The sequence below is a fragment of the Ranitomeya variabilis genome, chromosome 5, assembly GCF_051348905.1.
Source record: "Ranitomeya variabilis isolate aRanVar5 chromosome 5, aRanVar5.hap1, whole genome shotgun sequence".
NCBI lineage: Eukaryota > Metazoa > Chordata > Amphibia > Anura > Dendrobatidae > Ranitomeya > Ranitomeya variabilis.
This window is the reverse complement of record NC_135236.1, coordinates 347,278,815-347,292,195: the sequence shown is the minus strand read 5'-3', so window position 1 is coordinate 347,292,195 and position 13,381 is coordinate 347,278,815. Positions and strand designations below refer to the sequence as shown.

At 44.1% G+C, this 13,381-nt stretch overlaps 1 protein-coding gene across 5 annotated transcripts in view; it reads right to left on the bottom strand.

Annotated features, from left to right (window-relative positions):
* GRAMD4 (GRAM domain containing 4) overlaps nt 1–13,381 on the bottom strand; it is a 207,298-nt gene that overhangs the window by 98,148 nt on the left and 95,769 nt on the right. For all 5 annotated transcript variants that reach the window (XM_077264850.1, XM_077264854.1, XM_077264851.1 and 2 more), the window contains one exon: nt 7,163–7,283. In XM_077264850.1, coding sequence (XP_077120965.1) covers nt 7,163–7,283 — 121 coding nt within the window. The remainder of the gene's footprint in view (nt 1–7,162; nt 7,284–13,381) is intronic.

Sequence of the window (13,381 nt, the reverse complement as noted above, 5' to 3'; positions counted from 1 at the left end):
TTACATTCCGGTGTCTGTCCCCCGACGTTCTGCTTCTCTGCACTGTGAGCGCCGGCCGGCCGGAAAGCGAGCACAGCAGTGACGTCACCGCTGTGCTTTCCGGCTGGCACAGACACAGTGAAGAGAAGCAGAACGCCGGGGGACAGACACCGGAATGTAAGTATGTACGGTTTGTTTTTTTTTACTTTTACGCTGGTAACCACGGTAAACATCGGGTTACTAAGCGCGGCCCTGCGCTTAGTAACCCGATGTTTACCCTGGTTACCCGGGGCCTTCGGCATCGTTGGTCGCTGGAGAGCTGACTGTGTGACAGCTCCCCAGCGACCACACAACCACTTACCAACGATCACGGCCAGGTCGTATCGCTGGTCGTGATCGTTGGTAAATCGTTATGTGAGACGGTACCCTTAGGCTACTTTCACACTTCCGTCTTACGGCGTACGTGGCAATGCGTCATTTTGGAGAAAAAACGCATCCTGCAAAGTTGCCCGCAGGATGCGTTTTTTTCTCCATAGACTTGCATTAGCCACGTATGGCCACACGTCGCATCCGTCATGCGACGGATGCGTCGTGTTTTGGCGGCCGCGACGCACAAAAAAACGTTCAATGTAACGTTTTTCTGTCCATCGGTTCCGCTTTTTCAGACCGCGCATGCGCGGCCGGAACTCCGCCCCCTTCTCCCCGCTCATCACACTGGGCAGCAGATGCGTCGTAAGACTGCATCCACTGCCCACGTTGTGTTAAATTTAGCACAACGTCCGTCGGTACATCGGGCCGACGAAAGTGTGAAAGTAGCCTTAGCCTGTTATAAATTCAGAGACACAGGTCTGTCTGGACCGTGGTCTGTCTCTAGAAGGATGTCTCTAAAAAGGATAACAGCAAATATGACAGCAGAAATATGCTCTAAAAGGATAACAGCAAATCTGACAGCAGAAATATGCCAGAAATGAGCCAGAAGTGAACAGAAGGTAAGACTAACCACTGTTAATAAATGTACTAAATTTCTTTCCCTTTCCACCACACTTACTCTCACCATGCTGACATATGCTTTAACAGTTTTGGCTCCATTACTCCTCAGTCTCCTTCGCTATCCCCAAACCCCAGCACCCTCTAACCAAATAATCTCTCCTTCCCTCCTGCCTCCCCACCTGTCCTCCTTTGCTGAGCTCCTCATCAACCTCAGACCTCTCCTAATAAAACACAAAACAAGCCGCCCACTCTCCTTCTCCCACCTGCTCTCTCTCTCTCTGCTTCTCCTCACTGCTGGAGACATATCTCCCAATCCTGGACCCCCACAGCTCATACCTCCTATTATTACCCCCTCCTATCGCTCCCAACCCACTATAAACACCCAAAAATCCGTGCCCATGACGCCCACCCCCCTGTACCCTCTCTCTGGATCACTATGGAATGCCAGCTCCATCTGCAATAAACTCCATGTGATTCACGACCTCTTTACCTCTCGCAATCTTTTCTTTCTGGGCATCACAGAAACATGGCTGACACCCTCTGACACAGCCTCCCCCGCTGCACTATGTTACGATGGCCTCCACTTCACCCACACGCCTCACCCTGGCAATAAACATGGTGGAGGAGTGGGTCTTCTCCTTTCTTCCAACTGTACCTTTAACCCAATCCCACCTCTACCCTCCCTTATCCTCCCTTCTTTTGAAGTCCACACTGTCCGCATCTACTCCCCCCTACAACCTCCAAATGGCCGTCATACCGACCTCCGGGACCGACCACTGCCTTTATTGACCAATTCTCCACCTGGCTCCTTCACTTTCTCTCTGCTGACATTCCCACCATCATCATGGGTGATTTCAACATCCCCAATGACACCCACCAGTCAGCAGCCTCCAAACTCCTGTCCCTTGCTTCATCCTTTGGACTTACTCAGTGGTCCTCCTCAGCCACCCACACAGACGGACACACATTAGACCTTCACCCGTTTCTGCTCTCTATCTAACTTCACAACCTCCCCCTCTCCCTCAATCTGACCACCACCTACTCACTTTCTCATCCCTGTCCTCCTCACCTATCACCCATGTCCAGCAACATGCGCACCCACGCAGGAACCTCGCACACCTAGACACCCACACACTCTCTGACTATCCTACCACTAGCATCCATATCCTCACTCCACGACACATACACTGCTTTCTACAATGCCACTTTTGCATCAGCTATTGACATGGTCGCCCCTGACATGCATAGCAGAGTGCGACGAACCAATAGACAACTCTGGCACAATAACATCACTAAAAAGCTTCGGCAAGCATCCAGAATTGCAGAACGGCGTTGGAAGAAAACTCATTCGCAAGATGATTTCACTGCAAGCAATACTCGCATTCAAATCAGCTCTCACCTCTGCTAAACAGGCCTACTTTACAACCCTGGTATCTTCCCTATCCCACAACCACAAACAGTTGTTCAACAGTTTTAACTCCCTCCTCCGCCCACCACTGCCCCCTCCGCGTTTCCTAATCATGGCCGAGGACTTTGCCACGTACTTCAAAAATAAGATCGACCAAACAAGGCAAATGTTTGTCGTCAAACCACCACAACCCCTTTGTATACAAGACCAATGCCCAAACCCCATAACTTCCCTCTCCAAAATCACTGAAGGGGAGCTTGCTCATCTCTCAAAATCACACCTCACCACTTGTGTACTTGACCCCATCCCATCCCACCTCCTCCCCAACCTCACCACCACACTAATCCCATCCCTAACCCATCTCTTCAACCTATCACTAACTTCTGGTACGTTCCCCACTGCTTTCAAACATGCCACAATCACACCTATCCTCAAAAAGCCACCCCTAGACCCAAGAACTATGTCCAGCTATCGCCCCATATATTTGCCCCATTTGCATCCAAACTCCTTGAGCAGCACATCCATGCTGAACTTTCCTCTCACTTTGTATCTAACTCGCTCTTCGACAACCTACAATCTGGCTTCCGTCCCCACCATTCCACTGAGACTGCCCTGACCAAAATTACTAACGACTTACTTACAGCCAAAGCTAACAGACAATTCTCTATACTCCTCCTTCTAGACCTGTACTCTGCCTTCGACACAGTTGACCACTGCCTCCTACTACAGATCCTCTCTTCCTTTGGGGGTCAAAGACCTTGCCCTATCTTGGATCACCTCATACCTTACCAACCACACATTTAGCGTTTCCTACTCCCATACCACCTCTTTCATCTCGCCCCCTCTGTTGGTGTCCCTGAAGGATCTGTCCTTGGACCCTTACTCTTCTCAATCTATACACTCGGCCTGGGACAACTCATAAGGTCATATGGCTTCCAGTACCCTCTATATGCTGATAACACTCAGATCTACCTCTCTGGCCCAGATGTCACCTCTCTGCTCTCCAGAATCCCATAGTGTCTATCAGCCATATCCTCCTTCTCCTCTCGCTTCCTCAAGCTCAATGTGGACAAATCTAAACTAATTATCTTTCCTCCATCTCGCATATCTTCCCTACCTGATCTATCTATCAAAATAAATGAAATCACGCTTTCCCCTGTCCCCAAAATCCGCTGTCTCGGAGAAACCCTGGACTCTGCCCTATCCTTCAAACCGCACATCCAAGCTCTCGCCACCTCCTGTCGCCTCCAGCTCAAAACTATTTTCAGAATCCGTCCTTTCCTCAATCCGCACTCTACCAAAATGCTTGTGCATGCCCTAATCATCTCCTGCCTCGACTACTGTAACATCCTCCTCTGTGGCCTACCTTCTAACACTCTCGCACCCCTCCAGTCCATCCTTAACTCTGATGCCCGACTAATTAATCTCTCTCCTCGCTACACTCCTGCTTCCCCTCTTTGCAAATCCCTTCACTGGCTCTCAATTTCCCAATGTATCCAGTTTAAACTACTAACAATGACCTACAAAGCCATCCATAACCTTTCTCCTCCGTATATTTCCAAACTAATCTCTCAATATCTTCCCTCACGTAATCTCCGGTGCTCCCAAGACCTCCTCCTCTCCTCCACGCTTATTCGCTCCTCACCCAATCCCCACCAAGACTTCTCCTGAATATCCCCCATCCTCTGGAATTCTGTGCCCCAACACGTCCGGTTATCCACCACATTTGGATCCTTCAAAAGAAACCTAACCTGAAAACCCACCTCTTTAAAGAAGCTTACAGCCTGTAACGACCACCTCAACACCATCGGAGCTACTGCAACCCTCGACTTACTGTCTCCTTCCTCATAATCCTGTAGAATGTAAGCCCGCAAGGGCAGGGTCCTCTCCCCTCTGTATCAGTCTGTCATTGTTAGTTTTGTTTACTGTAAGTGATATTTGCATTTTGATGTAACCCCTTCTCATGTACAGCATCATGGAATTAATGGTGCTATATACATAAATAATAATAAGTAGCATTGTTTTACTTTCATTATATATCTCCTACTTAATACAGTATTTAGAACATTTAAAGGGGTTGTTTACTGCTTGGACAACTGTTTCTGAACTCCTTTGTTTCCCCCCAGTAATAAAACACCAGTTATACTCACCTCCGGTGCCAGAGCTGTTCCAGGGATGTCAGCACCCGTGTCACGCGATCCCTGCAGCCAATCAGTCCTGGCTCCACTCTGGACATAATAGACATCTGGAGGAAGTGAGAACAGCCGCAGCGCTCTCTTCATCGGACGTCCGATTTGTCCATAGGAGAGAGTGAAGCCAGCGCTGAATGATGAATCACGCGATCCCTGCTTCAGGCAAATTCAAGACATCTAAAGGTAGTGTGAGCTGCTCACGCGCTCTCCCCAATTACATCCATAGGAGAAGAGAGTAGAACCTGGACTGACTGGCCACAGGGATCAGCAGAGCGCGTGCCAACATTACTGTAAGGTACTGGCACTGGAGGTGGAGAGAGTGTTATTAATTTAAGAGGGAGGAACATATGGATTAAGAAGGGGTTGTTGCAGTAGTGGACAACCTCTTTAAGTTATCTCCCCTGTACGACTACTGAAAAAAACATTGCTATTGCGTTGAGTATGAAACCAACATCTGTGCCACCAAGCATATTCAACATATGAATTGAGCCCTTGAGTAATGCTGAGCTGTTCTTTCTGATGGAAGCCTCTGTTACACGAGAAGAATGCACTGTGAAATAATTGTCAAAGCAAACAGGCTTAATTTGCAAGCTCAGTGGCATGACCAAGCATAAGAAATAAGACACCAATGTTCACACATGGAATCCTACAGTAAAACACTTTTTCCGAACAGCCCACTCTACTCACACTACTAAGGTGGCAAAATGCTAGTTTATTTAAGACCTAACTGTAACCTGCAATGAGACTGTACTGATGAACTATGATGTAGTATCCATATAATGAACAAGTGCATATGAGGGTACCTTAAAAAAAAAAAAAAAAAAAAAGATACTTTCGTGGCATAATAAGCGAAAACACTAAATGAAAATGTTCTATGGTCATTAAAAACTAGAGGATCTCCACCTAAATTTCCCCAAAACATATACATTAGGTCAGTAAATGTGTCGTTCTAAATACTGTGTCCTAATCTGTCTTGTGCTGGGCACATTAACAATGAAGGGATGTAATTCTTAAAGCGGCTGTGTCACGACATGGGAGACATGATTCCTACACCAGAAGTATTATGGTGCTGCAAAACAATAGTGTGTAGATCTGTAGTTGCCCTGAAGAGCAGTAATAGGATCCATAATGGTTCAAAAATGGTTTCGATCAGAACTAATGTCATGACTCAGCTGTCAGGTGACCCGAGACCAGGGGCTCCTACCCTGTCCCTAACTAGGGCTCGCCCTATTTCCCAGGTTACTTCTGAAGGTGAAGATGCCAGGGCCATCAACCTTGCCATATCTCTTGTATCCACTCTCCATCTGAACCCTTCCCCCACCCAGGGAAGAGGGGAGCAACCGTGCACCCCAGTACACCAACCAGACGAACAAAGCAACAAGAACAAGGACAGCTGAAAATACCAGGCAAATATTCACTCACATAACAGAGGAATGCACCGGGGAGTGGAGGATGGGAAAAACAAAGTAAGATAAGGGAAGAGAATTATTACACTTACAATCCCACGCAACAGTCACAGATAACTCTTCCAAACTCGTTCTCATATAACCAAACAACTCTCCTCGAAGCCATGCAGCATAAGGAATCTCTGACAATGTGCTTCAGTCAGGACATAAGATTATAAAGGGGATAGGAGTGGCTAACCGAGCTCAGCAGAGAGCTCACAGTCCCAGAGCTCCCAACATGGCCGATTAACCCGTTCTGCCAAAAGAAATTAACACCATTTAAAAAGAAGGTGAAGTGCTACTTTTCAGCGCAGGAGTAGGAGAAATCAGAGGCTGTGGTCTTCTGGCTCCACACTGACGCGGTAACCCCGTGACAGGTTGTCTTGGCACAAGATATCAATGACCATTCCATGAGACATCTCTGATTAGTGAGGGTCCGATTGGTGCCGAATTTCCCCCAGCAATCTTTGTGACATCCTGTAGGCAGGTCATTAATACCATTTGAACACAACCTCTAAACTGACAACAAATTAAAAGGTAACCTGACATCATGTAAATGCAGGCCAATCTGCAGGCACCATGTTATAGAGCAGCGGAGCAGATGTATAGTTACGTGAAAAGGATTCATCATAACCTGTGTTTGATTCATTTCAACCGCTACTCTTTCTGGGATTTTTGGTCCAGTGGGTAGTCCTATCAGTGACTGTCAGCATTGTAAGAGTGTATATACAGAGAAGATAGCTGTCAAATCACTGATAGGACCACCCAATGGACTGAAAATTCCAGAAAGAGCAGAGGGTTAAATGAATAAAGCGCAAGTTATACTGAATCCTATGTCACAAGACTATATATCCATCTTCTCAGCTTCCCCCCCTGCTGTATAACATGGTACCTGTAGATTGGACTGCATTTTCATGGTGACCGGTTCCCTTTGAACATTGGCCAAACCCATTCCAAATGATGGATCAGATTTTCATACGATTTAACAAATCTGACATGTAATCTTATCCTATGTTGGCAAAGAACATAAATCATAGCCTTTTACCAAACACCTCACGGCACTGACTATTAAATCAGACCTGTTTTCAATAAATATATTCTGGTGGAGAATTTCTTGAATGATTATTTAACACAGGAGCTGAGGTTACCTTGCTTTCGCCAGTTCAGTCATTTTCTGTTCCAATTCTAGCCTTTTTTGCCTTTCCTTTTCAAGGTCCTGTTTTAATGTTTCAACATTGGTCTCTTCCCGAAGTTTCCTGAGCTCTTCCTCTGTCATAAAACAAACACAGAAACAGATGCTTAAAATTAAAAACAGATCTAGAAGAGGTTATAAAAGCAAGGACACTAAAAAAGGAACAACGATGCACTTTGGAGTAACTGTATACTGTACATTAGAGAACAAAAGTAGCAGCAACTCCTGTGTATAACATACTTATTAGCACCACTCTTTACAGCTAGCCAGTACAACCCTCCGCAGAGCACAAGCGCCACTTGTGGCAGTCTGTAGTCTGTGAATGGCTTTGTAAAGCATCTTTATTCTGCATCTCCAAGCACAGCATTTTAGTGCCACTGCTAGATAAGCCAAGACATGTTTTCATAAACACAGTCTTGCAGAAAGCTTAATTTAAAGTGTCCCATCACTCCAAACCTAAGAATAAAGATAAGACAGGAGAAAAAGTTAGCATCCCTCCAAAGTCATACAGTGCCAGAAAGCAGATATCTCAGCTGCTATATTCAGAGTCCTTGAACTCGAAGATTAGTTAAGATATACCTGCAGACTGCATGAAGAACGACTTGGGGGGGAGGGGGGGTTATTTTGTTAAAAGAGAAAGATACAGTAAAATCCTGCAGGTAAGGTGTTACATGCATCGCTCCATCTGCGCTATGCTGCTGAATACACGGCACTTTTACTAGAAGGAACAAATAGATGAAAATCACATCACAAGGCATATGCTTCAACATTAGAAGCCCTGGCCATGGTGTCAGGGTGGAAAAACACAAGACTGTAAGGTGCTGTAACCTTAAGGCTATGTGCACACGTGGAGTATTTGCTTGCAGAAATTTCTGCAAGGTTTCTGCATCTCTTGGTAGCAAAAACACTGCAGCAAAAATGTGTGTTTTGCCGCAATTTTTGGTGCGATTTGCCGCAGTTTTGTACAGCAATGAAGGCTTTTTTGAGCTAAATAAGGATATGAATAAAAAAAAAAATTGTGATGTAATTTCTTGGTTCAACACCACCTTTTTCATTCTGATGCAGTAGCATCAGAATAATGGGATTAAGGCTTGGTGTCAGCAGCTGTCATTGACACCTAGGCTTAGTAATGAAAAGGTGTCTGCCTGACACTCATTACTAAGCGGATAAGCAAAACACTAACACACACGCACACACACAGTCACCACAGCCTATGTAGGAGTGCTAACAGAATGAACCTACATAGGCTGTAACCAAACGGGAACTCTTAAATTAAAGAAAAAAAAATTGCACTGGCTCCCGTGTAATTTTCATAACCAGCATAGGGAAAGCCAACGGCTGAGGGCCGATGTTAATATTCTGGGAAGGAGCCAATAGCCATAAAAGTTTACAGGCTATTAATATCAGCTCACAGCTGTCAGATTATCCTTTACTGGCAAGTTTACAGAGAGACCCGAGAAAAAAAAACAATGGACATAGGGTCACTCTATAAAATCTAACCAGCAAAGTCTAGGCAGACAGCTGTGGGCTGTTATTAATAGTCTAGGAAAGGGCCATGGATATTGCACCCCCCAGGCTAAAAACATCAGCTCTCAGCCGCCCCAGAATGATGACATCTATAAGATGCGCCAAATCAGGTGCTTATTCTCGCTCTTCCCACTTGCCCTGTAGCGGTGGCAAGTGAGGTAATGGTTTGGGGGGTTGATGTCACCTTTGTATTATCAGGTGACATCAAGCCCACAGGTTAGTAATGGTGAGGCGTCTATAAGACGCCCCATTACTAACCACATAGTGATTTTAAAAGAAAACACCCAAAATAAAGTATTTTCTTTGAAATAATGACAGACTCCTTTATTGACTGTAAATTAAATAATACTCACCGAATGACTAATCCACTGAAGCCAATGTCTCCTGCAACAAAAATAAAATAAAACCACAATATTCCTCACCTGTAAGCAGAGAAGATAATCCATAATGTCCCATAACAATCCTGATGATTTTGAGAGCAGTCACTGATGTGACTGCTTTCAAATACAGCCGGCTATACACTGAAACAGAAGGTAATCACTCCTGCAAGTGTATCACTGAGCTGCTGTGAGAGAGTTCACCAGCTTCAGTGATCTCCCTTACGGCACCACTGCTGCGTGAGAAAGCTCTCACACAGCGATAGTGCTGTGAGTGAGTGGACCGGCGCAGATTAGCTGATGAACTCCAGTGAACTCTCTCATGACAGCTCAGTAATACACTGCGGGAGCGATGACGCTCCTGTCAGTGTATCACCGACGGCCGGGTAGAGAAGTCACATCTCCCGATGTGACTGTTGTACACATGAGATCGTCGTGGGACACTCGGGAGTATGTGAAATACAGTAGACAGGTGAGTATATGGTGGTTTATTATTTTTGATTATTTCTATGAGACATGGGTGTCAGGGATTGGGAGTTAGGCGAGTATATCTTTTTTATTTGATTATGTATGTAATTATTTTACATGTTTTTTTAGTGTGTGAGCACAGGCGCCAAGCTGACGAGAGACTACATCTCCCATCACTGATCAGTGACGGCAGACGTAGGCTGATGGGAGCAGTAGTCTCATCAGCCGACCCCTACTGACCTGCGATAAGCATTCTGACCAACGACAGCGTGGGAAACACCATGGGAAGCCCATAAAAAACGCAAACAATAACTCACCAAATCCGCAAACATTTTTATACCTACGTTTTTGCTGCGGATTTGACTGACTCAATTGAAGTCAATGTGGCGAAAACACATAAAAAAAGCACTGTGTGTACATAGCCTTACAGTAGCAACCATAAGCCTCATCTACAAAAGAAATCTGCATGCTTTTCCTATTTGACATTTATACAGCATTTACATGGCATGTCAACATTGGAAAGGTTTACATCTAGAACTAGTGATGAATTTTCTCTGTAGTTAATTTTTCTTCTTGTTCAACTGTAAGCAAACAAATATAGTGAAGGCTGAGACCAGCTAATAGTCACTTGTCTCCTAAATGTAAATTAATCTACATTCACGTCTATGGGAGGTGAAAAAACTGCCAAAAACACCACCGACAGCAGCGTTATGTGAACTAGCTGCCCCCTATAGTTCTATTATATAGCCTTTTGTTTATGGGGGAACGATAGGTGAATATGTTTCGCTTTAACTTGGTTCTTTTTACTCTCTAGTAACCTTCTTTATGTGTGGGTTTGGTTCTCCTTTAACATTTATTTTGAGGGTACTTTTTTTATTTTTTTATTTCTTTTTTGAATTCTGATTGAAAAGAGGTTTCAATTGTAACGCTAGTGACTGGTGCTTTAATGATGTGAAAATTATAGCTACCGGTATGTATTTCCTATTTCTTTTTTCATTAGGTGAGTCCACATCCATTTGTTAAAAATATTGTCTCTACTGTTGTTGTGTCTGTTATATGATTATGATTGATAGATAGTTATGATTTTTTTGGATTTCTCGCTATGTCTTTGTATAGTAAAATACCCTTGAAAAAGGCCAACAAGGCCGAAACGTTGGGGAAAGAATTTTCTGTTTGATTATCGGCTGTGGATTTCATAAATAAAGACAAATTCTTCATTAAAAATTATATGTTGAGTGCTTGAGGTTACTTCATTAATTGCCCCCATTGAAAGCCATATTATGTGAAATAGCTGTACGACTGCCATCATTGGTATTATGTGAAAAAGCTGCCAGAATGCCACCATTGACATGGACTACTGCAACTCTTCTGCCTGACTAATCCACCTGTCCCCCCGCTATTCCCCGGCCTCTCCCCTCTGTCAGTCCCTTCACTGGCTCCCCATTGCCCAGCGACTCCAGTTCAAAACCCTAACCATGACGTACAAAGCCATCCACAACCTGTCTCCTCCATACATCTGTGACCTAGTCTCCCAGTACTTACCATCACGCAACCTCCAATATTCACAAGATCTCCTTCCCTACTCCCCTCTTATCTCCTCTTCCAACAATCACATACAAGATTTTACCAGTGAATCCTCCCTATTCTGGAACGGTCTACTTAAACGCTCGCCTACTGTGGAAACATTCAAAAAGAACCTGAAGACCCACATCTTCCAAAAAGCCTACAACCTACAGTGACCCCCGAACCACTGCACGACCAGGTCTACCCTCACCCATCCCCTGTAGACTGTCAGTCCTCACGGGCAGGGTCCTCTCTCCTTCTGTACCAATCGGTGACTTGTTTTGTTCATGATTATTGTACTTGTTTTTTTATTATGTACACCCCATTTCACATGTAAAGCGCCATGAAATAAATGTAGTAATAATAATAATAAGCCGTCTTATGTGAACTAGCTGCCAAACTGCCATCATTGACAGCCGTATTGTGTGAAATAGTTACTAGACTGCAACTATTGACAGACGTATTATTTCTCATGGAGCCATCACAAACCACATTGATCACAAATTCACAAAATAGAAGAGATAAGATTATGATAGCCAAGGGACCGACTTCTTAGACACCCAGCAATTAGAAGGGGGGACCCAAATTCCCCTATATGAATGAAGGAGTAGGGTGGTACATTGTGTTGTGACCACCACTCCATTCACTTCTATGGGTGTACAGAAGTGATTGGTCACATATGTACGCTCTGTTCTTATAGACAGGGAATGGCGCTCTAGTCACACAACCACTCCATTCATACCGGACACTACACTTACATATCGCCATTATCACTTCAGTTCTCACTGATCGGAGTAATAACATGTTGTTTATGGGACAAGTGTTGGATCAAATGATCAAGCAGAGGATTGTTCCTCTCCATATGAAAGATCTCTCCAAGAACAGTATTACAGTGAAAAAAAACCTGTATAAAGGTAATCTGGTACCAAGTTTTGATCCCTCATCTTCGAACAGCCTGATGGGGAAGAGATCTCGATTCTAATGATGTATCACTTAGTTTACTGGGTGCAGCAGTTGTTATAAAATCAATTTTCTCTACTGCAGATGCAGCAGTGTTCTGAATTCTGAGCCCTGTATAATCCCACGCACACCACTGAATAGCAGCTGTCTGTCAATATACAGTGTACACAGAAAGCTGCCAAGAGGCACAAGACCCCTAGTGATAAAATCTGGGTTTAATCAGCAGATTATTGAAACAAAACACACAGCCCAGTAAATAATACATTGTTGGAACCAGGTTCGGAGTACCTACATAATGATGCTCGCAGATTACATAGCAAAAACCTACTAAAAAAAAATTACTTTATAATAGTATTTGCTAATATGGCTGGCGGAACAGTGCAAAAGAACAAACCATTTCATTCTTGGTACCAGAGTTGCTTCCTGATCACATGCCAATTACAGATAAAAGAACATTTTGATTAAATTTCAGACTTCCCTTGAACTGTACAAGAATGAATACAAGAATAGTTGATTGAAACACAAAAGAACAATTTTGACGAGCGCAAGAAAAACTCAAATGCTACCAGGACAAACCTATGATAAAAGCAGTAACAAGAAACCAAGGTTCTGTGAGCTTGGTGACACAGCTAAATACCAAAAGGGGTTGTATGGTAAACCATACTGATGACCTATTCACCATAAAGATCATCAATATGTGATCGGTGGGGCTCTGACAATCGGAGACCCCCTCCCCCACCCATCAGATGTTATACCTCTGCTAGTGGCAGAATGTAAACACTTTAAACGAAGCTACGAAGATCAGCTACATTATAAAGTGTGGCAGCCGCTGCCAGGTACTGCAGAACAGCGCATATTCAAGTGAACACTTAATTGCTGTTGGAACAAATAACAGTTGATGCCGATCCCGCACTGATCTTATATTGATGACCTCTCAACTACAGGTCACTAATGTGGAGTGACTACACGACCTATTTAAGCTGCTTAATATCTTTACAGCATCTAAAAGGTCTAGAAGTATGGGGCATTTTCATAATTTTGCCTCTGTACACCAGTACAATGCAGTTGTAACAAAATCAAGAAGATGTTATTTAAGTTTACAGTGTTAATCAGCTTTAGTTTAAAGGGGCTATAAAAAAAAAAATCTTAATTGACTTTAGAAATAACAAGGCTCCATTTATTAATTGGACAATGGACACCTAAGCCTCTCCGTGGTTTGATGTCGACTGTTATACCACTGAAAGAAGTGGAGTCTTTCTCCAAATATTTGCAAACAGTAG